Here is a 27,569-nt window from a genome sequence, read left to right on the forward strand (position 1 = left end):
AGAAAAAAAGCTGAAGAGAAGTTCTATGTTTTGACAGACAAAAACACACTTCAGTTAAGGCTGCCATTTCTGGAGAAGTGTATCCAAGGGTTTTAGATTTCAACCATTTCCAAGTTAATTATTAATCAGTTTTTTTGTTCTCTCTGCTCTTAGTCTTTCACTCAAGTCTGCCATTGTAATTCATGTTAAAAATATCAGTCATGAGCCCTTTTGTCAAAGTTGGACTAAAATCTAAGTCACTAAAGTAAACATTTATAGCCTCACCCAGCTGGGATTCATGCAGTTTTAGTCAGAGTTCCGCTATTGGAGTCCCCCTACCTGAACTAGACTAGTCTAGACTAGGCCTATCTAGAAACTGCTGACGAATGAATCATCCACAAAATGGCCAGATTTAAAGTTGATCATACTTAACGGGTCTCTTAATGGTTCATGCAGTGTGGTTTCCTTTTTCAGGTAATCATGTGATTTCCCAGATTTACCAATCATGCTTGTGGATTCTAATGAATTTGAAAGTGGAGCACGCATGTAAAAGTTACAGGGACTTACTATAAACCACGTGAGAGAATAACAAATTAAAGCCTTTGTTGCTAACTCTCTTACAGACGAAGGTCTTTGATCTAAAATGACTACCGGTACATTTTTTGATTTGTTTAACCCTTGTGCTATCCTGTGACCCCACCCTTACATTGACGTGTTCTCCCTACCATGACAAAGGTGGATAAAGGTGGAAAGATTTCATGTAATCCATGAAAACAAATCATTGAAGAAAAAAGGTTCAGCGCACTGTCTAGTGGGTCTAGATGACCCAACTCCCAATGTTAAAGTGCCTAGGATAGCACAAGGGTTACAGGTTTTTGTTTGTGACTATTGTAACACTGATAAATAGCTGGAATTTTTACTTGAATCTCCTGAAGGTTTGAAGATATTACCCAAAACATCATTCCAAAAGAAAAAGGTAATATTTTTTTAGTTTATAAATCAGTTTACAACTCAAAAAGGCCCGATAGGATTCATATTATCTATTTTTTTCTCACAGCTATACATTTGACTGCCATGCCAACTACTACAAAGCAGTCCATTTATCTTTAATATGAATAGGAGAGTATGATCTCCTGAACTATAAAACACATCTACACACCTTCTTTTCACAAACTCTAAGAGCTATGACAATGTTTTTCAAGCCCCAAATCACCGGAAACATTGGGAAGTTGTTGGAATAATCCATTTCCTATCTCACTTCCTGTGATTGTGGTCAAGGCCACTGATAACACCAGCCTGACAGTATTTTTCCTCTAACACAAGACTGAAATGTGTACCCCAAACATAACTGGTGTAGCCGAAACGTCATCTTTTTTTGTTGCTTTAACTTAAACAAAAAAGGATGAGCTACAACTGGCAGAGTGAGTGTTTTTCTTTTTAACTTTACTTGGGTTCAAATCCTAACATAAAAGTTCCCATTAAGACACAAAGACAATCATGTTTAGACAGCCCCGTCTGACTACAGGTATGCACATTGTTAGCTGTAAGTAGACCATTGTCTGATGACAAACACAGATAAGTGCTATGATCACAGGGTGGGGTTTTCAAAAGTCAAACGGGCTCTGATCAGAAATCCTCTGTATTTTGGGGATTATCAAAAACTGAAGCTAATTTTCTTTGAAAAATTAATAAAGAAATCTGAGACAATCACAGGTGTTATAGACAATCATGCAGCAACATGTGGAAAAGTGGTAACAGGAAGTAGGGTTTTCAATATTCATTAAGATATGGTCACTATCGTACATCTTCACACTAGCTCTCTTTCTTTGGCAGAGGTGAGGAAACTGTTCTTTGCTTGGTATGTGAGGGAGTGAGGGTGTCTGAGGTTGTTCCGACTACTGGTTCTGCCCGGATGCCTTTTTCTTACACACACGTGCACATGCACACAGACACACACGCGTTGTAGCATAAAACCTCTTGTCAAAGTCCACAGCACACCATTTCAGACAGGACAGGAAGTAGATTCTGCTCAATCTCCCACAGAAAAGGTGGGCAACTTGAGTAAACAATTTTGGTTCGACTAGCTGAGAGCGCTGACATGTCTTTGCACAGAGAAAATAAAACTAGACAAGCAGTGGGTCGGCTGAGTGTGAAAACAAACCACTGCTGTCCTAAATCCACCCCTAGCGACAAAAGAAACTATAGTATTTTTATTAAAGCGACTGATATTTTAAAAAGGGCACATGGACTCACAAAGTCTCGTTTTGTGTTTTGATGAGCTGACGACAAGCTTTTGATTCTCTATCCAGGAGAATCAACTCTTCTTTTGCTGCCAAGCAGAAACTGGAGTCTGGAAGCACTGTTTTCACGTCTGTGGGCGGGATGTGATCTGAAAATCCCAGACAACTGAGCACCCCTTAAGCTGCAAAATGTTTTAGACTTTTAATATTGAAATCTCATACGGTTTTAGGGCATATTTTCTTCTTCCATTATGACCCTGTTTTTTTTTTTTTCGTACCCGATTTCTATTCTTTCAAAGAAAGAAGCTGATAGGGTTCATGCCTTTAGACAGCAGTACTGTCATAGTGACTTGTTAGACAGCAAAGCTGGCCTTGCACTTCCATGAAAAATTCAGAGATTGTCTAAAGCAGTCGGACATGTTTACTTTGCAGAAATAAAGTAGGCCTAAGCCTTTCATCATTGGCTTTACTGAAACATTGTGAGTCGGTGAGAGGAAAGGGTAACCAAAGCCACCCAAGGCATCGAGCAAAGCTTTCAGACTGTATATATTTGAGGCTGAACCGGCAGCAGAGGGCCATAACCCACGACAGACCTAGTTAGTTTTAAACACATGGCTGTAACCATGTGTTGCTCCTTCACATCCCATATAAAAACACAAGTCTCAACATCTTTTTCCTTTTCCCACCCCTTTTTAAAGCTTTGTACATCTGCCAAGATATGGCTTATGCTTCCAATGCAGTTTTAGAACATGTAATTAGAGAGACTTGCATGTTGTCAACTGCACCATTGAATTGTGGAAAAGATTTGAAAATGTGGTTACTTTGAGCTGTGTTGAATACTATCAATTCAAAGAAATCAATGAATTGTTTGTGATTAAAAAGAACCAGAGCTAAATGAAAATCATCTATCTGTTTAGGGTTTAAGGCTCTAAATGTTTGTTTTCTTTGCTCTTTTTTTGTTTGTTTTCATTCCACAACTACCTTTCTTTCTACATTCAACACTGCAATCTTAAAACAACAAAAAAAGACAATTCAAAACCTCTTAACAATAATTCAATGAAGTTTTTTTTGCCCAAGCCTGTCTTTGTTAAACTTGATGTGTGCAGCTCTGGTGTCTCACTGATAAAAGTTTTAACGCGCTTTGATATGCACGAATGCCTCTTATCCTTCTGCTTCTGAATATCTTTTTCCCTTTTATTTTTGCTTGTTGTTTTTTTTCAAGTGAGTTTTACTGATGGTCATAAAAAATACAGAACTTGGTGGGCTTTTTTTCTTAGAAACGAATTACCAACAATGTGGGATTTATTTATTTATTTAATATATCCCCATATGGGAAATAAGATAACTACTAAAGTGGCTGTTGACTGTAATTTTACCACTCTAAAAAAAAAAACATAAAGGTAGAAATCTGGGAAAAAAGAAAAAAATGAAAGGTCATCTTTAGCAGGAAAAGGTAAAATTACATTTCATTTCCAATATACCATGTTAATTATTCAAAATGGAAAAGCATACTATAAATGAATATCTCCACTGCTTATGAGGGTTTTATGTAAAATAATCTGAATTATTTATGATCTTTTATGTGTCCTTTCTCTTTTCTAACATCCACAATTGCTTATCAGTCCAGCAGGTTTTTATGGAGGCAGACAAAACATGAACCATATGTGCATACTCAAAAATACTTTGTTCTTTCTTATCCCCTCCACTTGGAGAAACCCGGCATTACTGTGTGTGAAGCAGCAAGCATGATGGGATCCTTATTTGGTCAGAAAAACCAGCATGGTAACTTGCAACAAAAATAACACCAGTTTGTTGATGTGACCACCTTGGGAAACAAGACCACATCGACATTAAGAATGACTAGTTAGCCTCCCGGTTGGAGTTTTCAGATAAGTTACCAAAAAATGTGCTAAAAAAGAAAAGCTATTTCCCTTCTTTAGTTCAAGTACAGAGGATCTGTATGAGTCAGCTTAACACCAAGAGACCTGGCACTTACTTTCTGTTATCATTTTATAAGAACAAATGTGGATTTTTAGGAACTGTACACCGAGCTCTGTTTTACACCTATTTTTGATACATTTTTTTTCTACAATAAAACCAAACATAGCAAGTTCCAGCTACTTTAAAAGCAGCCAATGAAATATTAATCATCACACCACTTCCACACAGGGCCATACGAGAACACAGTTTAAAATGTTAGAGTGCAAAACCCCTCATATGCTCAGCTCAGTTCTCCCCGAACTGAATAAATTGTGTTCGGGCTGTTTGTCTTTTGAAAAAAAAAGATAAAGGTAGATGCTAGCCACAATGTCAGCCATGCAAGGCAATGTAAAACGATCTATTGCCTTTTACTCTGTATATGACGTTCTTTGTGATAAAGAAAACACATCTATGTGTACTCAATCGACAAGAAAATCCCACCGCTAACAGGAAAAAATCTTGTGTTTAGGGTTGAAGACCTAATAAATGTGATCATCTGGAAAGGTCAGCCTTTTACAGCATTTACATAGCTCAACCTCCTGCTATGAGGGGAAAACCTTGCGTCTAATATCCTCCCATTAACAACGTCTTACCTGTCTTGGTGTTAATGGCAAAGAAACCCTGGGGATTTCCACTGGTGATCTTGTAGGTGAGTTTGTCACTGGCAATTACATCAGGATCAACGGCGTTGATCTGGATTATTGAAACATCTTTTGGAGAATTCTCCGTGACAGAGGGGTAGTAGACAGGCTCGGAGGTTTGCGGAGCGTTGTCGTTGACGTCCTGCACTTGGATGTAGACCTCAACAAAAGCGGAGAGGGGCACCACGCCACGATCCATTGCATAAACTGTTAGCCAGTAATGAGGTGTTGCTTCATGATCCAGCAGCTCTTGTGTTCGAATAACACCTAAGAGATTCAACAAAAGGGGGGAAGAAGAAAACGTAAACTGTTAAAGGCAAGTTAGAGAACATTTTTCTATGCAGCACAGGATCAAAGGGTCACGATCCTGTCTGAACTTTCAATGACCTTTCAGATTGATTTTTTTTGTCAATTAGGAAAAACAGCTGCGTTTGAGCAGGCCGTATATACATTGGTAGAAGGGCCCCTTCCTGAAACGTGTCAAGGTGGGACACTAACAGTAACCAGCCAGCCGCTCTTTTGTCCATATTTCACTGCCATGCCGGCGCTCAAACCTACAGCTGAACAAACGAAAGAGCTTTCAAACACAAATACGCGAGTGGAACAGGATGACATGACTTAAATAGAGTGGTGAATGAGTAGATCCTGCAAAACCCCGAGATGTGTTAAGCTCCATATGATGCCGCGCTGAACAGAGGTGTATGAGTGATGTAGTGCATTTGCTAGCCCATGACTGTCACTCTCTGTTGGGTCAGAGGTTTTTGTGCTCGAAACTGGCCGGTGATATGAAAGCAGCTTGTTGATCTTTCTGAGGAAAAGCTAACAGCAAAGTTCATGTTGGTGAGTTTGCTTGGCTTCAAAGCTTTTCATCTCTGCCTCGCTCCACTTACAGACACTCAGGTGCCTGATAGATGCAAAGCTACGTAGGAACGGACAAATGCATTAGAAAGCGGCAGTCTAAGACTAAGGTGGAACTTCAAACATTGCTCTTTTCATTTGTAATGTAAAATGATTACACAAGGTTTTTCAAGCTTTATGGGAAAATAACTCTTTTCTAATTCAATTCATAATTGTTACTTCTTCAACCAACTTACACTTCTTTTACACAAAAGGTCTTCCTGTAAGATGTTACACTGATGACAGGATACAAAAACCACAAATGTAAGCAAACCTTAACACTTTTTTTGCTTTACTGAATAACAATGCCAGGATTCATTTGTTTGGTTCACACCAGAGCGCCATTGAGCTTTTGAAACGAGGCAGACTATTTGAGAAAACTAACTCCAAGTCCAGACGGAACAGCCCAGTGGGAAAGCAGCCTAAGGCCAGCCGTATAGTTTGCTCACATTCAATTCAGTGTTATATCAAAGTGAAGTTTTTGTGTATGAGACAGTTTGTTCAGTATTGACCCATGATTAATTATGATCATAAGATAAAAACAGTTTTTATTTACAAATGACACTCCTGTACAGAGTACCGCAGAACAAAATAAAAATCCCTTTAAGCCATGGAGTTATGACAGATCTCATAGACACTACCTCAATAAATATATTTTTACAACTACAATAAACATTTATAACTTTATCTGATTTTTCCATTATCTAAAGTTAATAAACTGAGTCATATAGGGAAGTATCATAACCAGATATGGGTGTTGTCAGTTTTCTGCTGTTAGTCTGAGTCTTTTACAGCTCTTCTAGTCACTGGTGGCTCAAATTAAAACCCCCACAGAGTCACTAGAGCTCCGTTGTAAAAGTTTGCATCTGTTGTTCTTGTCTTTTGTTCACTTACTGTTACTTGAGGAACGGCAGAGTGATACAGACACAATTTTAGCTTTGGGAAATAGGAGGTATCTTTAACTGGGGAAAAAAAGACTTGTCACATAATTTTAAAATTTAAAGCAAGAGACAAGTTCCGCTCATTTATTTGCTAACCCGGCCTTTCCTGTGAATTCATTTTGGGGATTCTATCTTGTCATCAGTCATCATTACAGCTCGCTCAGCTTAGCTTGAGGCATGTAATAGGAAAGGTAGCCAGGCGAGGAAATATAGGCAGCTTTCAAAAGTTTTCTAAAGCCAAGAGTCCCAAGACAAAATCAACACTTACAAGTGTGACAAGAATCGCTTTAGGAATTCATTAGTTATTAGAGTTTTAATATGTAACTTATACAATATTACTGCATAACATTAGTGCATGAAATAAAAATGATTGACAGTTACGTTTTTTTTTTTAACCAGAGCTGCCAACCTCGCAGGAAATTGCAAATATTTGACAAATGTAGGGTAACAAAAACTTTCATAAAATAGTCTCAGCTTAGACATAAAAGCACAGAACGCTTTTCTGACATGTTTTAAGGGTGTATGAGTTAAAGGTTAAGTATAAAAAAAGGTCAAAGTCAAAGTGATGATGCAAAAAGCAACGGGAGAGCTTTTTTTAAGAGTTGCTCTGGTGTGTCGATGCTGTTCCACTTATCAGGAACTGTAAAAGAAAAAGGTAAAGACAATTGGGAAAATATGAGCCATCTTTTATGCTCAGTCCTGCTTGAGTGCTCAGCAATTTTACTGGCAGAAAAATTCTGCAGAAACCAGGGTTAGGATTTTTGTCTTTTAGCTTTCTGTGCAGAGCAGATTTTGAGCTTATAACATTGGGTTTATCCATAGTTTTATATATATATAGTTTATATTCATGTTTAAATGAGTGGAGATCAACTTGACCTAAAAAATGAAAGTAAAAAAGGCATAGCTTCTGTGGTAACTGGTTTCCAACAATGCACATGAAAGATGAATCTGAGGAATTTTGTCGCCACACCCCTCCTATACACCTAACTACACAGTGAGGCAGAAACAAAAAACCGCCCTAGGGCCACACAAAAAAAAAAAACCTCTGCCAGATTTGCTTTCCGCTTTCCTCCCCTTGCTCTTCACTTTTCCCTTTGGCTTTGTTCTTCAAAGCTATTTGAGCACTGTGGCGGTACAGTCAGGTCTTCAGACAGCCAACAGATTTTCCACTATCAAGGGCAGTGCATGTGTATCTAATCTATAGTTTATTCTACAAAAAGCTTCAGAGTCACAATGAAGACACGGTTATCAGTTATCTGAACATGCAGCATTTGCTTTGAAACAGTTCACAAGCGTGTCATAGAAGGAACAGAGTAAAGTTTGTACCTGTGCTATGTGCAAAACATACAAATAAAACACGTTTTCTTTTGCAACATTTGTTGTATGCACTGCTTCTCTGAGCTAATAGTTATATATGTGGATAACTCAGTATAAACCAGCTGTTCCTCGCTCATTCTTTGTCTGAGAAAATGGCTTTGAACAGCCTCTGTTAATTCAGCTCACCTCTATCCCACATTCCTCAGCCTTCTCAGGCTTTTAGCTCACATGCTTGCATAAACTTTCTCAGTGCCCCCTCCTTTCCAAAGCCTTGGCAGAATGCTTCAAATTCCTCCGGTTCGTTGTTGGTCCCAGTGTAACCGACAGAGTCCTAAACTAAGGTTTCTGCTATCAAGCAGGCTCACATCACTTTGTTTTAAGGTTTCCAGACATCTGTTGCGAAGATCTGTGTTTTAAGTCTATAAATACCATAGAAAGACAGACGCGACGACAGAGAGCTAATTTTGCATACATGATTATCAGGGTAGGATTAAATCTAAATTAAAGGTCAAAGGGCATTGCAATCCGATCGTTTGCATTTGTAAGCATCAAAATTTCTAGTAAGTATAATAGTTGCTGTGGAGTTGGGCTCCAGTGATTGCACCGCTACGTTCAACTAGTTGCACCAGCACAAAAGTCAGATGTGGCTACATTTTCAACAGCATTGCACTTCACACCACAGTTTTATAGGGTCATTTTTTGATCTGACATTGCTGTCTGCTGCTGCTTGACCCTGAAAGGTAGAGGGGTCACTTGTCCTAAAACGGGTCAAAAATACATTTCTGCCACCCATCCCTTTCCCCCAAACTTTACAATAAATCAAGTGCATTATACTATAGAAATTTCTTGTATCTGAGCAGGGAAACCCAGCCTCTTTACCAGAGCCAATATTTAGGATTACACCCCCCCGAACCCCAATGCATCCATTTAGTTGATTAAATTTTCAGCAAAAAGTTAGATTTTATATTTTATCATAATGATTTTTCTTATTTTTTAAACCCCGTTTTCCCCTTTCTTTATCCCTTTTTTGCTCTCTGCACAGAAATGTGCAAAAAAATAGTTATGAACTATTTAATTGCAATAAAATGAAGCAAATACAGTATTTATTACATCACAAACTCAATTTTCAAAACTCAAACAGCATTACTGGATGCTTTATTCTCTTCTTTTTTTTGTCTTGTCAAAAACAGAAATGTCGCCAAATGTAATAGTACAGCACACGGTTGTTCTATTCTTAAACGCTGCTTATCTATCTCAGCTGTCCTTGCTTCTGTTTTTGTAACAAGCAAAAGAAAATTCATTTGAGTGAGGAAAAAAAATATAAATGAAAATATCTTGATCCAATGACCATATATGGAGTTCTGTTAAACCCTCATCAAGCTCACACTTTGTACATCTTTGTGTGAAATAGTGTGTTTTAAAAACTACTAAGTAAACAAATTAAAAGTCTAATATTTTTCCCCACAGTAGTTCAAGCAAACAGCTGTTTTCCTGCTCATTAAGTGACACATTCTCTCTGCAGTGTGTGAGGTGCCACTGATCCGGCCCGCCTCCATGTTTGGTCCGGCCAACTGAACAATATCAGACACCCATGGTAAAACTGGCCACACGATCAAGACGTGACATTTTATTGCAGTCTGTGCTCCAACCTGAAACCCTCCAAAAATCTCTGTCAAATAGAACAGAAGACAGTCTTTCCTTTCTATGTCGCAGTTCATCTTTCCCAGTTTAGCTCATTCTTTTAGAGCGATTATGCTGATTTTTTTAAACAGCGCACCCTGTTCTGTGTCCTGATTGGCTGGAGACCTTGTCAATCAATCTCCTCCGTACCGTGTCTCCTGTACAGAAACGCGGAGCTCTTCAGATCTACAGAAATCTGTGATTGATCAGATCTTTGTTTTCATTCTAAGATCATGGACCTAATTTCTAGGAAGGTTTGAGAATTTAAACAAGTGAAAAGGGTGAAAATGTTCATGTCTGTGTGAGAAAAGTGTATTCAGGCAGTGAGGAGTTTTACTGCCATAAACGTCTGTAATCAGACTCCGTGGATTTCACCGATCACGGTTATTTTTTGAATGTAACTCCTGCAATAAATGAGGGAATTTGTACTGGTGAAAAGGTAACACAGACATATGCTTAGCTGCAGCAGAAGACACAGACATTTGCTTTTTCAGTATTACTGGATGAGAAAAAGACGTGCAGGACACAGCCCAGCTGCGCAAAACGTGTGATGAGAGACGTGTGATGAGATCAAAGTCTCTGCTGATTTTTTTTTTTAAGTATCAGTATATTTTTCCTAAATTTTTGTCTTTGAAAATCATTGTGTTATTGCAGGGGTCGGGAACCTATGGCTCGCGAGCCATATATGGCTCTTTTGATGGTCACATGTGGCTCGCAGACACATTTTTATTTTTTTATTTTTCATTAGACCAGTCCTTCTCGGGCGCGATGCGATGCCAGAGGCTTACAGTTGTAGCGGTGCTTGGAGAGAAGGATCTGCGCCAGCATTATCTCTTTACTATTATCTATTATTTCACAGAGTTTGTACCACCCGGAAACCTGTGAATTGCCGTGCCTAAAACTGCGCGCCCCCGTCTCTGAAAAGAGCGCGCAGTAGCGGGGACGGGATGTGAGAGGGAGAAAGCAGAGGGTGAGGGTGGAGTTGTGGGCTCGGTCAGTAAAGTGAATCGCGCAGGGATTGTAAAAACGTAAAACCTGCTGCCCGTCACTCACTACAGCGAGTGAGTGTGTGTTTGGCTCCCCGTCTGCATGTGAGCAGTCTGTCTCACATTTACAGAACATTCAGACCTATGATCACGTTTAAAGTATCAACGCCTGCATGAAGCAGAAACTCACCACCTATCAACCAGACTAAACCATCAGCAAAACTACCACGAGAAATACTCATCATTTATTAACAACAGCATAACAATGTTATTAAAAAGAATCCACAGACTTATTGTCCTTTAAAAGTGTTGAAATTATATCAAATGCACACATTCACTTGAATATTTAGTTTTAAACATATTGTCGCGGACTGAGTTTAACTTGGCTGTTGGGCCGCGTTAAAAGTTCTGGAGTTCCTTGAACGCATCAAGCAGAGATCTGATTGGCTCTTAGTTCTGTCGCTCAGCCTGTTGTTAGTTAATTTGGACCAATGGGGTTCAGCTATGGGCCGAATAAGGGAAATGGGAGGGCTGCAGCGGGAGCAGGGGAATATAAAATTGGGAGAAGCGCTCTCGTCTCGGCGGGAGAGATTCAGGAGCTGCTGAATTAATTTACGGCATTTGTTACAGCCTGCATTAACCAGAATAAAGAACCTTAAAAGAGGTTAAGTCTCAGTGTGGGAAAAGGACACTACATTATTGTATGGCTCTTTCGAAATTACATTTAAAAATATGTGGCGTTTATGGCTCTCTTGGCCAAAAAGGTTCCCGACCCCTGTGTTATTGGGTCATTGTTATTTATTTTATTAAAAGGATCATGAATGAATTAAACTTTATTCATATAGCGCTTTACAACTCCTTAAAGGTACCAGAGGGCTTCACAATAAAAAAGAGATCTAAAATGGGAACAAAAGTTTTAAACTAACTCTAGAATATTCTGTTTTAGAATATAATTTTCAATATAAATGTTTTCATCTACATTCCATGTTATATCATTCTCACTCCACGCATCTGCTCATGGTCCGGTCCTTCTATCGAATTTTAGAAACCAACGTGTTCATAATGATTTCATGTTCTTATACAATTACCGGTATGAAGCCCATTTAGACGATTGTTGTAATATTGGGCTACGTATATAAAGAAAATTGAAATGAACTGAATTGAATTTGCTTCAAATCCATAGAACCATTTTTTTATTTAATATAAATATGATTTGTCATATTTTTACTACCTAAATCATGGAAGATTATCGTTAGACATCAAATACTTTTTTGGTAATAGAGACAAAAAAACATTATGTGCGAACATAGTTACTGTCAAAAAACTTTTTTTTTTAATAAGCTACAAAAAAAACATATGACTTATGGAAAAAGAGCTTAAAACTGTAAAATCTTGTTCCTTTTCAAAGACTAAACTGAAAAGGAAAAATCGAACCAACAAAATCTAAACCTGTTTTAACTGAAAAACTTTGTTTTTGAAGAAATCTTGGCAAATAGAAAACATACTCCATAGAATAGCCAAAAAACAAAATAGTCATTAGTGGAAGCATTCGGTCCAATAAAAATTGTTTAGGAACACCCTGGTGCAAGAAGAATGTGTATGTTAAATGTCTTAATAAACTGTTACAAGCACAAAACAGCCAAAGAGAACTAAAAAAAAATAAAAACATAAAAAACATCCATGTTGCTAAAAATAAAAGTGCCTAAAATGACTCCAGCACTTAAAAGGCAACAAACAAAACAGGAAAAAAAATCATAAATAATGCTGTAAAAATTGCAAAACCTTGTGAAAATATATCTGATGTCCTTTAATGCAGCTCTAAGGACATGGACGGACCATGGGGTACTAAGATAGGATCTTTTTTTTGCAATTTTATATCTAAAAAAACTGTATTCCAATTTAGTACAAGCTGTTATTGTACAAAATCATATAGAAGTACAATTAAGAAGTACAATTTTTACATGATGAAAATTTTTGTAGATTGTACAGTTAGTGTATTTGAATGATATATAAAATTGGGATGGTATGATAGTAAAGGATAAATGGGTGTTAGGTCTTGACATTTTTATTGTGTGTCTGGGTAGAGTCTCATTCATCTAGGTTCATTCCATTGAAGTACAAGGTTATTGAAGCAGAAGAACAGCCAATGAGCCAATAAAACATTATAAGAACTCAAATTACGTTTTATCAAGGAACAAAGATCTTTAATCTTTTTCAAGAAGAGTGGCCCTTAAGGACTGTCAATATATTTATATGTATATGTATGTATATGTATATATATATCATGAGAAGTTGACACTCTACTTACATTAAAAATTCATAAACAAATCCAATTGGTTTGCTTGGGGGGTGCATGGAGGTGAAAATATCTTGATAGCCCAGAGATATTTTCATAACAATGATTAGGTATCGCATAAAACCATGTCCCTCGTACCTTCCTAAATATAATGCACAAACTATTACAGCCCGTTGAGCAAGAGAGCAATTTCCACTCCATGCATCACTGAGCACAGACACATAGGGCAGAAAAATGGCTGTCACCAGCTGGTGTACAGGATTTATTTATATACTTTATTTTAACAAATGTATTCAGCGAAGTTGACTTGAACAGGAGGTATCAATAGTGACTTTGAAATCAACCCTATGAAGTTTTCTTTGTCGTTTTAAGTTAGGAGGGACACAAAAAAATCTTAAAGCGTCTTATAATTTTGATGAACAAATGTTCACCTTTTACAACTCTGTATTTGCATAAATCTATAAGACAGTTGATTTTTTATTGTGTTGAATTTTAGACTTGTTGGTCTCTGAATACAAAAAGACAGATAATAGCACATGTTAATATTTTAACAAGCTCCCTTGGTTTTACAATTTTTTGTGCTTAATAGCATTCATATCAACAAGAACAACCAGATTAAGAGTTACATCATAACAAAATCCAGTTCCACACTAATTAACAATAAATGCCAGGGCTCCAGACTGCGAGCAATTGGTCGCATTTTGCGACCAAAATTTGAGAGTGTGCGACTGAATTTTACATCCATTCGCACATGTGCGACCAGTAAATTTGCTTCCCCCACCCTTCGTATTTTTTTATACATTAAACGTGGAAGGGGCACGTCAATGATCAATGAAATAATCAATGAGACGCAAACGCACACGCACGCAGGCAGACACACACACTCGCGCACATACTCATGAAACGCGAGCACACACTCGCGTGATGCCTGTGTGTGAGGCGGCCACTGCGTGTGAGAAGAATAGGGAAAGCCACTGAGTGGCTAAAATGCGTGTAGGGGGAGGGGCCTAGAGCTGACCAACCAATCACAGTGGGGTAAATGACTCTTGGGGGCGGGACAATGACAGGGCTTGAAAGCAGGAAACCTGACAGCGCCCTCCCCGGACCACATTAAGGAGTTCCTTACTTTCCTTTAGAACGTATCTTTTCGCTCGTAATTTTCTAAATACATGCAGTCCGTGCTGAACTTTTCTCTGGGCCGCACAGACCCGGAGGAAGGTTTAGGTTTTGGTTACGGTTACGGCGGCGCATCAAACGGGTTACGGCAGCACACCGCTCCCGCGGGAGTCGGGTCAGCTGAGGAGAATATGTCCCACACCTACATGCGTGACAGCTAACGGGGCTTGAACTTTAAACACGCTCGAGCAAAAACAACATTAGTTTTAGACACACTGAAAATACGTGTGGAAAATGCAACGATAGACGTTTTTTAAATGAACCAGCACCTCGCCTGGAAATGGAGTTGTCCTTAACATTCAGTTTAGTTTTAATATTCTTCTCCCCCTTAGTATGATCTGTGTTATTATATATTTTATGATTATTTAAGGTTTTGTAATGTATGTAGCCTTTTTTAATGAATTGGTATTTTAAATTATTTTGATTAATCCCTCCACTACAAAAACCATCAGGACACATGTCCCATAATGCATTGTTTTGTAGCCTGTAGGGCAGCTTTCAGTCAGTTCAGTTTCCAGCTGTGTCCGGGTAGGTTTGCCCCTTGCTCCCACCCCTTTCTCCTGAAATTTTTGTGATGATTGACAGTTAATGTTGGAGCAAAAACAAAAATATATGTCACACACCAGGTGATCTGCGCAGCGTTGAGTTCACCTGGGTGATCTCAAACACGCTTATTGTGCATCTTGGCTGCACCTATTTGGTGTCACCAAGATAAATTTCCATCAGTTTTCTTAACTATTTGTACTGTCATGACAGCGATGCTTTTGTCAGTTTACCTTCTTGGTGCATCTTCAAAAGTGCAGATTAAAATGTGACACTGAATTTGAAACAGCACATTGTAATTTCTGCATCTATTATTAAAGTATTTATTAGTAATACAGTGGAAATTAGTAGATTTGGTTAGAATTTTGATTTACGGTATGCGCCCCTAAATTTTCTAGTTGTGCCCCTAAAATTTTCAGTTAGGGGCCACTGTGCTCCTAGTGAAAAAAGTTAGTCTGGAGCCCTGAAATGCCTCAAGCTGCCATTATTTGTCTGACAGGGTTACAAGAAAACAAGAAAATAGATACTCCATCGCCTAATTATGCAATTTACTTCAAACTTTAGTATTATAATGGATACATATCAATAAGATATAATACATAAATTATCCAAATTATTGATTTGGCAGATTGTTGTTGTATTAATAATAGACACAAATTGGTAAAAAAGAAAACTGGGAAGTCAACCACTAGTTAAACATTGGGAGCTTCCTCCTGTCTTTAGTATAAAGCTGTATAAAATAAGAAATTCAGCTTTTGCTTAGCTATTTTAGAAGTGTTCTGAACATATTAATGTCACTTTTGACCTCTTACTCAGATTGAAAAAAGATTTGTGTGATGTAGATACCAACTTAACACATCTATGGTTTTTCCATTCTATCAGACATCATTGCATTGATTCGAATGCCAGGTACTCCACTTTTGCAGCTCATTTTAAAAATGGCCAAGTATAATATATTATTCATCAGGGGTTAGTGAGACATCAAATTAACAAATAATGGAGCATATCCTGTGAGGCAGCTCCAGATTTCTTTAAAAAGATTTAATGGGCAGAAAGAACAACATACTTTTAACGGGAGAACGTACGCTTTTTATTTAGAAACCTACAATCAACGGTTTCCTGCCACATTTTCCTGGTTCCATCTCCAGAGTAACAGCCCTCAAGCAAAGGCTATTTGGAATCAAGTACCCATTAGCAATCCAACTTATCTCAAGCATATGGAAAATGAAGAATGGAGGGAAACTGTTGCCTTTTGAAAAATATACTCAATGCCAAAAAATTGACCTTAAAAAAGATACTGTACAATTTTTTCTTATTGGTGGCAAACTGTTTACTTTTGGAGGTAATGGAAAAAAGAAATGAAGGCCTAGCAATTTTTCTTTTTTGGGGGGGTAGAAATGGAACAGGACTTTGTCACAACACATCAAACTGTTTCGTTTGCTCTCACAAAGGATGCTTTCACTACACAAGCTGCAAACAGCTTCAAGTGAAAGGGCAATGCATATTTTATCCAAGAAGAAAGGGCAATGCATACATTATACAATCAGCATCTGCTTCTCATGTACACTGAGCACACTCTGCTTTGCTCAACCTGTACACTGAATAATTTCACTTCCAGCTGAGACAGAACTTGCTTTGAATACGTTTTCAAAGCCACAACAACTCAAAGTGTCAGATTCATGTTTAAATGAGTATGCGAGTGCTTTTCGCTGATATTTTGCAATGATAATGTAACTTGTGAAAATCTACTAAAACATTTGCATTACTTTTATCACAGCATATATCTGAGTTATGATTAATAAAATCACACAGCTAAATTGAGGAATCACACAGAGAAATTGAGGATTGATATGGAATATGATCAATTAAATACTGGTTAGGGAGAATGTGACTGAGTCTATGGTCGAACAGCAGGCACAAGGTTAACACTTTTTTTCATGGACATCTGAGGTCACTTTAACAGGACAATGCCAGACAATTTGTATAAGGACAACAGTGTTTTTTCATAGAAGCATAACTGTTCTTTATTGTCCTGCCAGTACTCAAAATTCACCTCACTTTATATGCATAGAAAAGTGCAAATTTGAAAACATTCTTAACTTCTCCAATAATTGAGTTTGTTCAAGGTGATCTATTTTCCTCATACCTCTGGAAAATAGATCACTGACTTTGCCACAGCTATCTAGCATCTCGAACTATTAGGACAAAGCTCTTTGATTTGCACAATCTCCTTTGCTTGTCAAGCCCAATAAAAGAGGTGCCTTTCTTTAATCCTTTACATGAAAGTCATTTGAGATTTAAAAAATTAGGTTTGTTAAATGACTAAAGGTTAGGGTACACATGAGCAGACAATTACTCACTGCAAATAAAAAAACGTTTTTTTTATTGCCAACCAACTATTACCTTATGTGAGGTGTGTCTAGATGAGTAATGTGAGGAGTGGAGTCTTGCCTAGGTTGATCTCGATAAGGATTCTTTTATTGCTAGTCTGTATCAAGCTTGAACTCAGGAGTTTAAAGGCCCGTACACACCGGGACGAATATTCGTCAGGCGTTATTCGCCAGCGTTTTTCGCCACGTTTTTTGTGTTCACACCCAGGCGATTTTCGCTGACGATGAGCCGAGCGAACATGCAATTTCATTCCCTGACATTAGATGGCGCTTAATGTAAACAGAAATACTCCTGTACACAAGGTGGCGCCGCGCAACTTTACGCTTCTTAAAGTCGCTTTTCATTCAGAAGAAGAGAGTAAGTATTTACGCGCTTGTCAGAATAATACAAAGGAAACATGAATATTTCAAGCACCAGTAGCTCCAACTGGTGCTTGGTTCGGGGATATTTTACAATGTCCGTCATTATTTCTCCGCGGCAGTGTAGACGCTACTCGGCGTCTTATCTTCTTCTCTGGTATGTGTGCTCAGCAAGGCAGTTTTGTGTTTGAGCGCCCCCAAGTTGTGTTTTACTGTAACTTCAGAAGCTCCAGACACGTGTGCAAAAGCGGCATTCTCATTGGTCGAATAGATTTCGACGCGAGGCGTCGAAAAAAAAAACGAACCCGAGGCATTTTTTTTAGACGCTTTGACGCGTGGCGTTTTTTCGCGTCGGTGTGCACACTCTCATTGGTGCCCTTTGTTTAGTCACGAGGCGTTAAAAGTCGGCGAAAATCGCCGGCGAAATTCGTCCCGGTGTGAACAGGCCTTAAGTATGTTTACATGTCAATGATATTGAAACCAAAGTTGAAATATGCATGGGGTTTCTGTATTATTTTAGAGTTAATAGATGTCATGGCTGCTTCTTTACAAGTAGAGGTTTATTTGTCTATTTAGCACAACTGAAAGGTAAGACATACTGATACATTAGGATCTCCACTCTAACTTACTGGGTTACATGGTTATGGAAATGCTTTAAAATTCCCACAGGATCAGACTCTTTGGTGGTCATATCATAAAGGCTGTCTCATTTCAGAATACTGATTTAAAAAAATCTAGAGATGAGTATAAACAAACCACTCGTTGAATATTACCACTCCGCAAAGCTTGCTCATCTTGAAACATACTGGTACATCTGTCATCAGCCAATAGTAAACAGAAAAAACTATATAAATAACAACTTAGATATTATGAAACTCCAGCTGTCTTGTGTAGAATCTACCTTTACGGCTAAAGCACAAAATTGATGCTTAGCTTGATTACGTCTTTAGCCTAAGCTTGCACTTTGTCATTTTTGCCTAAAACAAGGCTGAGATCAAATGTGATGTCTAAAATGGCCAGCCTGTGAGCTGTGCCAGATATAAGCAGTCCTTGGAGCCATATAATTGAACTGTTTGTCATAAGGACAGAGAAGCAAAATAAAGCAAGCTATATTTATATCAAATTACATATATCTGGATATAAGATGCTGTTGTCGGATTCTTTGCTCAAGTAATCCAAGGCAAAAAGGTGACACTGAACCTAAGATTTGACAGCAGGATGTCCAGTGAGCTATGTAAGTATGTTAAGGGCTTATAGTACTGTGATACTTAATCGTTCTAGTCTGTTTAGTCCCTAGAGGTCAAAAATCAACTATATGCAAACGTAGGAATAAAAGCGCAAGGTGGTATACTTGGTCTTAAGCATGAGAAGGGGCTCTGGTAAAAACATTTAATAAGCATGTGTTTGAATTAAGATGGCAGCAATCCAATAACCACAGAGCTTTTAATAACACAGGGAATGTCTGGACCAACAGTTGTCATGAGGTTCACAAACAGTCAGACAGCACCACACTAACGTTTGGCCTGCACAAGATATCTTTCACCCAGATTTATATGAGAGAAGAATGGTGTTGGAAGGAACTAAAATGGACTACAGGTTTACAAGTTAATCATTAGGCTTTAAACCTATTTTTCTTTCTTGTAGGATATCAGACCCACTGTGGATGACAAGCAACAATGTAGATTGAATGATTTTTTTCATTTCCCTTGACATTCATATGTGCCAGCTGCATATGAATGAGTAATTAAAAGTATGCTATTGGCTGATATCGTTTAGACAAACCTGTGTATAAAGGTTAAGAAAGCAATGGACAAAATCTGTAGATTATTTAAAAATCTTCGCAATCTTTTTTCAAATTGGGAAAAGTAAAGCTTTGAAATTATGACCTGTACTTACAGATATCACAGTTTTTTCAGGGTGAATAGCCACACTCATATTCCTTATGGAGGTGCAATATTTTAAATATGTATGGTCACTACACTCCTTGTCTAGTAAAGTCATGGGAGGGGCATTATCAACTTGGTTGCAAATAGTTGTCTACTGACCTCAAATGTAATCCATAATAACAGGACCAAGCCCAGGATAATCCTTTCATTGCACCTTTTGATAATCACTTAATAAGGTCTCTGGGATTATACAGGAGATCAAACCAAGCTGCAGAGGCCTGGACTTGCACTGCATTTTAAGATAAAGATACCAGTCACAGGCACCCATCAGGCTCTGGAAAAAAACTTAAGGACGGCCATGACTATAAATTCCAAGGAGAGCATAACAAAAGAAATGTTGCATTTCTATTGCTCTCTGCTTTTGGTAGTTTTCACGCTGTCTATGAAATGTTTTATTTTCCATTACAAATGAGTTGTTTCTGTTTTCTTGCTGAAAAATGCTCTTCTGAGAAGAGGGGTTTCAGTCACCTGTAGTCTGATCCAGCTTTAAAGTCAGATTAAAACCTGCTGGGAAAACAAGGACAGATTTACCAAAGGGGGAGGAGATTTTTTTTAAATTCTGCCTCCAGGTGATTCATTTTTACATGAAATCATAAAAAAACAGCTTAAAAACATGATCATGTTATGGATTCTTGCTATTGACAGTAAGGATGCAGCGCTCTCACGAGGGGGGGGGGGGGGTCATCTCAACAGCAGCTCTGTAATGTTACAAAGGCACTACTAATAAAAGTTCCATACAAAGTGCCTGTTATTATATTTATACAATGTTACTAATCTGTGCGCATAGTTTATCAGATTTTTTTTGTTTTTAACCACTGGCCCCTGGAGAGCTCCGTACTGGTCAAAGACTAGAGAGGCATTAAATTTAAACCAACAGTCATGTGATTTTTAAGAAATTCCTCTGTTCCCTGCAAATATCTTACACCTACACATCATCAAAAGATGATACACGAACCACAAAACATTCAGTAAATGTTAGTAAATGTATTTCTATTTATGTCTATTTTATTTCTATTGCTGCTTAGTAATATATTTGATATTTGAGAACATGATATTTTTTAAATATCATGTTCTTTTCGACAGAGATCTAAAACTACAAACAAGTTAAAAATAGAAAAAGTAACCAACTGTAAATTGCTCTTCCAGCTTGCTTTATGCAGATAAGAGATTACACACGCCAAGTCAATGTATTATACATTAAGTTCCACTGCTTCATTTAGACATAAAATATGTATTGTGCACTGGGAGTTTAATTACGAATAAGGAAAAAAGCCATATTGAGAAGCTAATTATGTGACGTATGGGTTCAAAAAGGAAAGCAGACCAAGCAGTCCACAAAGTCAGGTGATTGCCAGGTCTTGGAGAGGACCTCCTGGAATTCCAGACTGCTTATTCTGAACTAATTTGAGTCAGCTGTCAGACTTATTCAGGGCAGCTGCAAACCCATTAACATACTTCTGCATTATAGAAAACCCACCAATAAATTATTGTCAATAATCTCAGAACTGAAATATGTTGCGAGCAAAACCTCTTTTTGAAGTCAAACATAGGTATTTCTGCAATTGAAAAATGCACATGTATTTGTGAAGGAAGAAGTGAGAAGAAAAAAATGGATGTGAAACTCAAAATGTTTTTAGTAATCATGCAGCTGTTCAGGAATATCTACAATGCTCTGAAAGATGGCTCGTCCATCTGTTTCAGCTGTCAGTTCTCTTGGAAAAGGGAAAATGAATGTAATAAGTGGCTCACCTTTTGGATAACACTGCACATCATGACAAATTTACATTAAAAATGTACCTAAAACCTTGGACACGTTTCTTAACACAATACTTTTTTTAGACTTTAAAAACCTGTTAAACTTGTTTAATTAAATTCAGAGGACTCACCTGTTTCCTCTTCAATGGTAAATATCCCGAGGCCAGATCCATCTCGTATGGAGTATCGAACCTCTCCGTCTCTTCCGGTATCCTCATCTTCGGCTGAAACTTTCATCACAGAAGTCCCAACAAGAGCGTCCTCTTTTATAAATCCTCTTTCCACAAAGGATCGGAACTGTGGCCTGTAGAGGTTTTCATTCACATCCACCACATCCACTTCAATGAAGCAGGTTGATGACAAAGATATGGGCTTCCCCTTGTCTTTGGCTTTTGCCGTCAAATTATACACTTGTTTTGTCTCATAGTCCAGATTTTGAACAATTCGAAGAGCACCACTGAGCTTGTCTACTTCAAACTTCCCATCTCCATTATCAGTAAGACTGTATCGTACCTGACTGGAAGGTCCAATATCAGGGTCATGAGCCTCCAGCCACATAATGACAGTCCCAATAGGAAGATCCTCCCTTACTTTAATGCGGTAGTTGGGGGGAACAAATTTAGGAGGGTTATCATTTACATCTTCCAAAGTGATTTTAAGAGGCACTGTTGACACCAATTGAGGTTCGCTGACTGCCTGGTCACGCGCAGCAATCTTCAGTGTGTAAAATGGAAACCTTTCACGATCTAGTGGTCTCCTCACAGTTACAACACCGGTTAACTCATTGATCTCAAAATGGTCTGTTCCTCCCAAAATTGAATACTTTATGATTCCATTATTCCCCTGATCTTTGTCGGTTGCATCCACCTGAATGATTTCTGTCTGGATAGGTGTACTCTCGCTCACTTCAACAGTATACGAATCTTGCAAAAACTGAGGGCTGTTATCGTTGGCATCTAAAATTTTCACATCCAAGAGACGTGAAGAGGATTTCTGCGGAACTCCAAGATCGTAAACTGTAATGTTGAGGGTATAGTGATCTGTTGCCTCACGGTCAAGAGCAGAATAGACCAAAAGCCAGCCGGTTTCCATATCAACAATAAACCGATTTTCTTTGTCTCCTCCTGAAATAACATACACTAATTTGCCATTGAATCCACTATCAGAGTCTGTGGCGCTTAAGTGGACAATTCTGGCTCCAACAGGTAGGTCCTCCTTAACTTCGATCACACTCGGAAATGAGTCAGTGAACTGGGGAGAGTACCGATTTACTGAGTGAATGTCGATAAAGTTGTCATCTGGCTCTGTTTGAGTGTGAATTTTACTGCCCTGGAGAAGCTTTTCAGCTAGCATAGTCGCAACACCAGTTTCAACACATTTTACCTGGACAGGTTTGCGTGCTGTGATGACGGTTATGTTCATGATCATTGGTTGAGTTGTGTGTTCACCATCTGTTGCTACAATTTGTAAACTATGAAAGGATACTCTAGCTGCCTCTCCATCACTCAGGGTGCGCTTTAGTGAAAGTAGGCCTGAGTTTGGATTCAGTTCAAAGAGGTCAAGATCATTTCCAGCTTTGATATTGTACCGCACTAGCTGCAGTTCATCTGCATCTATGGCAGATGCTGTTGTTATCTGTTCTCCCACGCCATGATCTCTGGGCACAGTCACTTCACAGTCAACATTTTCAAACAGAGGCCTATTGTCGTTCAGGTTGTTTAAAGTTATAGTTACTGATGATTCCACCTCTCTCCGGAAAGGGGATCCCCAGTCTGATGCTCTGACTTTGAGATTGTAAATCCTGGGCATGAGCTCATAATCTAGGACCTCTGAAGTGGTAATGACACCAGAAAAGTAGTCAATGACAAATGGCTGGGGACTCAAATTAGTGATGCTGTAGGTGACATAGCCATTCTCCCCTCGGTCCAGGTCAGTGGCTTTCACCGTAATCACACTGGTCCCAATGGGTACATTTTCATCAACTGTGACTTTGTAAGACGTTTGCTGAAATTCGGGTGCGTTGTTATTGACATCAACCACATCAATAATCACTTTTGTTGATGCTTTATTGTCATCGGTGATCACCTCTAGTTCAAACTGTGCAGAGCTGTCAGCATTGATTGATCCTGTGGTGCTGATTAAGCCAGTATCTGGATTTATTGTAAATCTGTTCTTGTCAGAGCTGCTCTTAAAAGCATATTTTAGATGTGGATACTTTGGCACGGCTGTTACCATAGTGACAGGGGTGTGTAGAGGGGCAAATTCACTCAGATTGACTCTGTAAATGTCCTTTTCAAACACAGGAGGGCCCTTCTGGAATTGTGCTGAAGTGACATGTACTAATTTAGCAGATGAAAACTGAGGAGGGGTGCCTTTATCTTTTGCCTGTAAGGTGAGGTTGTATCCAAAAGGTTGATTGTCCCAGTCCACATCTTTGACAGCTTTTATTTTGTACTCCTTGCTCCCGGGGCTTGTTCTTACAGCCTTGAACTGCTGAAGAGGGTCACCGGCCACAATGCTCAGTGATGCTATCTCTCCATTTGGTCCCTGGTCTTTATCCTCCACTGTTACAATGGCGTAAGTAGGGTCATGGTCTGCACCTGAGGGTGCCAAGGTTACAGCGGTAATCACTGGTGCATGCTCATTGGCTTGCTCCACCCTAACTGCAAGTTTGGCCATGCTACTGAACCCACTGCTGCCGTACAACTTCATCCCTCTGTCCACTGCGAGGATCTCCAACTCATACAGTTTTGTCTCAGAATAGTCCAGCTTGCCAGTCAGGGTCACAACACCACTTGTTGGATGAACAGCAAACATATCAGTCCACTCTCTGAAACTATAATAGTACTCTCCATTTGTACCAATATCGGCATCAGTTGCCGTGACCTTTGCCACACTTGTGCGTATGGCTGTGTTCTCCGGTATGGAGATGCTGTAGGATGTTGGTGAGAAGAGAGGTCTCAGATCGTTGGTGTCCAGTACCTGAACCTTAACTCTGGTGCGACATTCAAAATTTGTGGTTCTCTCTGTAGCTTTAACAGTCAGCATATAGTGGTCTTTAACCTCTCGGTTCAGTATGGCAGTACTGCCTCCTTTGGTCCTTATTCGCAAAAAACTGAAATCCCCCAGCAGGTAGTCCTCTGCTTTGAATAAGTTCTCATTGTCTCCAGAAATGATTTTGTACCGTATCTCCCATGTTGGGTCTGTGGAATAGATTCCCATCTTGGTGTGACTCTCTAAGTAAGTCTTAGCAGCAGAGTTCTCATATATGGTGGTATTGTAAACAGAGTGGGTGAACTGCATGGAGGTGGCCCTCCCCGTCCTTTGGTTCGCTATGCAGCTGCAGAAAAGCTGCACAAGTACAAGAAGTGGTATCATTTGCTTCCCCATTATCGTACCGTGATCTTCACAGAACCACCTGAAACACATACACACACACAAGAATGGGTTTTATAGTTTTACCACCAGGCACAGACATGTAGTAAACTACATTTACTGTCATCACAATTAGAAAAATAGTCCAAACAACCACATTTCTTAAGACAAGATGATAGGTAGTAACCAGCCCGATAAGTGACTAAATAGGTTTGATGCAAACCCACTTCAGTGCTGACATTCCCACATGCCAATTACATCTATTTAAACTGTAAAAACAAATAATTTCCTAACATTTGGGGTGCTCAGGAAAATTTCAAGCACATAAATGCGCCACTGATTTATTCTTCTTTACCAACAAATCTGTACCCACTGAGTATAAAACCCTCCTTTGCATGACTAAATTAATGATGCTCTGGAATAAATGTAACTTTCCCATAGTAAGTCATTCTTTAGCATTTGCATTTAAAACATCCATAGGTATTAAATTCGACTTTATCAATAATGCCGCTGAGGAGTGGACTCACATTTGTAATGTTGGTTCTAAAATGTAATAATGGAGCTACTCCCTTTCAATATGTGTACTTTTGATTAAATCCACTGAAGGGAAAAATAAAGACACATACAGAGGCATGTAGCCAGGGAAATACTAAAATGTCTTAGTTTATCCTTAGAAATGCAGATTGAGTATTTTACAACATCTTAAACTCTTACATTTGTGCACCTACAAGTAAGAGTAAGATGTTGCCAATAATGTGCTTTATGAAATAAAATCACCATTGTTTACCTTTGGGGTGTCACGAGGACCGACGCCAGGTTTGGTTTAATCATGTTTTATGTCGGATTAATGAATGACAAGCTCAAACCCTGCCCACCTGAAATCTGAACAGAGTGCCTGCAGGTACAAAAGAACTAACTACCTTCTTGTCGACGACCATTGTGCAAACTCAAACTACTTGTGGCTCGTTTTTTATAAGAAACATGAAATAATGTGTGGAACACTTGATTTTTTTTTTGCTAAACTAAACAGTAACTCGTTTATTTAGTTTTTAAAGTTAAATTGCTCTTTAAAAAGAAAAGTTAGATGCCTCGAGAGACGATTTCATTTCCAGCCCCATCCCCCAACTACAGCCATTCACTTCTTGAAACGGCGGCCGCTTGCTGAGCTGAGCACAGATTCGTTTTAGGGGAAAAAATAGAAAAAGAAAAAAAAAACGTCCGCACCTTTCCTACGCAAAGCGTAAAGTCCTCACGGCGTAAGTTTCACACGCGTGTGCTATCAAAAATATCCTTAAACTGCATAGTTCCCTGTTGGGGAACTTCGTCAAAGTAGTGGAGAACGCAACGCGACCGCTGCTGCTTTTTTCCCCCAGCTCACAATAGCAGTCCGAACTTTTCTTATCTGTCTGACATGATGCTAACACCCTGCTGGGTTAATAAACCACCACACGAATGCGACGGAGAAGGGATTACATACCTATATGGGTATTATTCTCGTAAATTTGGAGGTTTTGCATAGAGTTTTCGTAGTCCCAATCTCGGCATGGTCAGACGTGGACTTCTCTGCTCTCCGTTACTCCATCTGCTACCAGCAGGCTGCCTCTTTTCCCTCTCTTCCCACTGGATTCCGTAGATATCTCTCCGCGCTGCGCACGTCCGGATCTACTTACCGACTGGCAACTAAACCCAGACCGCGTGGAGTTTAATTTGTATTTCTTTATTTTTTAGACGCACAATAATTAAAAACTACCATAAACAATGTGAGATTCTATTAGATAGGCTATATGTGAGTTTTCAGAGATGTGACTTTCTTATTTCAACTTTTTTTATGGACTATATTTTTTTTTCCATCCCCTCGTTTCGTTTATTAATTACAGTGAGATAAATTGAGGTTAGCCCATGTAACGTCTGAGAAGCCCTGATGTGTTGTTTTGAGGTCGAAAACTTGATTTTTTCTTAAGTAGACTATCATTTATGCACATTATCCCCAACCAATAATACTAATATAATAAAGTATTGATTTTTATTTTAATCTAAAGAGCATGCAATGCAACCCCAAGAAATATTAATCAGGTATCAAGATCGTTAAAATCTAAATGGTTTTATTTTTTTTATTTTTACTGTATAAATCAAAATAAAATGTTCAAATATGTAGACATTAGAGCAGGCTGACTGATTTATACTCGCCATGTGGCTGACCTCATCAGACAGGAAGTCGGACTTTTGTTCTTAGTTCTGACCAAAAAGGGCTCAGCAAGCCCACAGGAGTGCAGCAGCTGTGCGACTGATGGCGCTGTGTCCCTGCTCTTGTCCGGACTGCGGGGATGCAGCAGGAGCGCCTGTCCTGCATGCATCCCCGGCTGCTGGTGGTCAGGAGCTCCCGCCGCTAAAACGGCACATTTTTAGGGGCGGAAGTTGTTCTTAACACCCTCTTGAGTCGAGTTCAAAGTTTTTACGAGTCACTCAATGGAAAAAAAAAGTCCGTATTGGTAGAGATCGCCGTGTACTCACCAGACCAGCTGGAGTGTCGCTCCGAAGTTTGCTCCTCATAAATCCTGTCCGTTTTTCAGTGAATGTCACTCGGGGTCGGGGTCTCCCAGCCCGCTGCTCTGGACGGAGCCGCTCACTCTGCTACCCCCTCGGTCTCCCACAGGTAGACAGAAAGTCCGCTCCGCGCAGAGCTGCCACACGTGGTGGCATTTGTACAGCGCAGCTGCTTGGATGCTTTGCCTGGCGCTTCTCCTCCTCAATAGGTACAGGTGAGGAGGCATTACGGCTTACCCATGCTGCTTTCAGGGGATGTCGGACATCTCGCTTTTATTGGTTTACTGGAGGAGAGAAAGAAAAGTTACATTAAATACATTGAAGAACCACCCTGAACAGAAATGTTCTTGAGACACTTTTCTCGTGATGGAAGACATCTAAAATAAATATTAAAATTGTATTTCTGAGTATTACTTTATTCAGATTGTTTGGAATCAGGAGCAGACGGGGAAAAATGCTGCTGGAAAAAGCATGAAGTTGAAAAAGCTTAGTACTTTGCTCCATTCTGATGCATCCACTTGCA

At 39.0% G+C, this 27,569-nt stretch overlaps 1 protein-coding gene across 10 annotated transcripts in view; it reads right to left on the bottom strand.

Moving 5' to 3' along the window:
• fat1a (FAT atypical cadherin 1a) overlaps window positions 1-27,250 on the bottom strand; it is a 75,962-nt gene extending 48,712 nt beyond the window's left edge. For 9 of the 10 annotated variants that reach the window (XR_002873747.2, XR_002873749.2, XM_023958025.2 and 6 more), the window contains exons 1-3: window positions 25,980-26,117; window positions 21,259-24,545; window positions 4,793-5,107 (exon numbers count right to left, since the gene is read on the bottom strand). Coding sequence is in view for 8 of the 10 variants with exons in the window: in XM_023958025.2 (XP_023813793.1) it covers window positions 4,793-5,107; window positions 21,259-24,517 (3,574 nt within the window). In the remaining 2 variants the exon portion in view is untranslated. Of the gene's footprint in view, window positions 1-4,792; window positions 5,108-21,258; window positions 24,546-25,979; window positions 26,118-27,013 lie in introns of those variants that run through there. The other variant, XM_023958002.2, reaches the window with a different exon arrangement.
• Window positions 27,251-27,569: the final 319 nt, after the last annotated feature.

Source organism: Oryzias latipes, chromosome 1 (genome assembly GCF_053564925.1).
Source record: "Oryzias latipes strain Hd-rR chromosome 1, Olatipes_Hd-rR_3.1".
NCBI lineage: Eukaryota > Metazoa > Chordata > Actinopteri > Beloniformes > Adrianichthyidae > Oryzias > Oryzias latipes.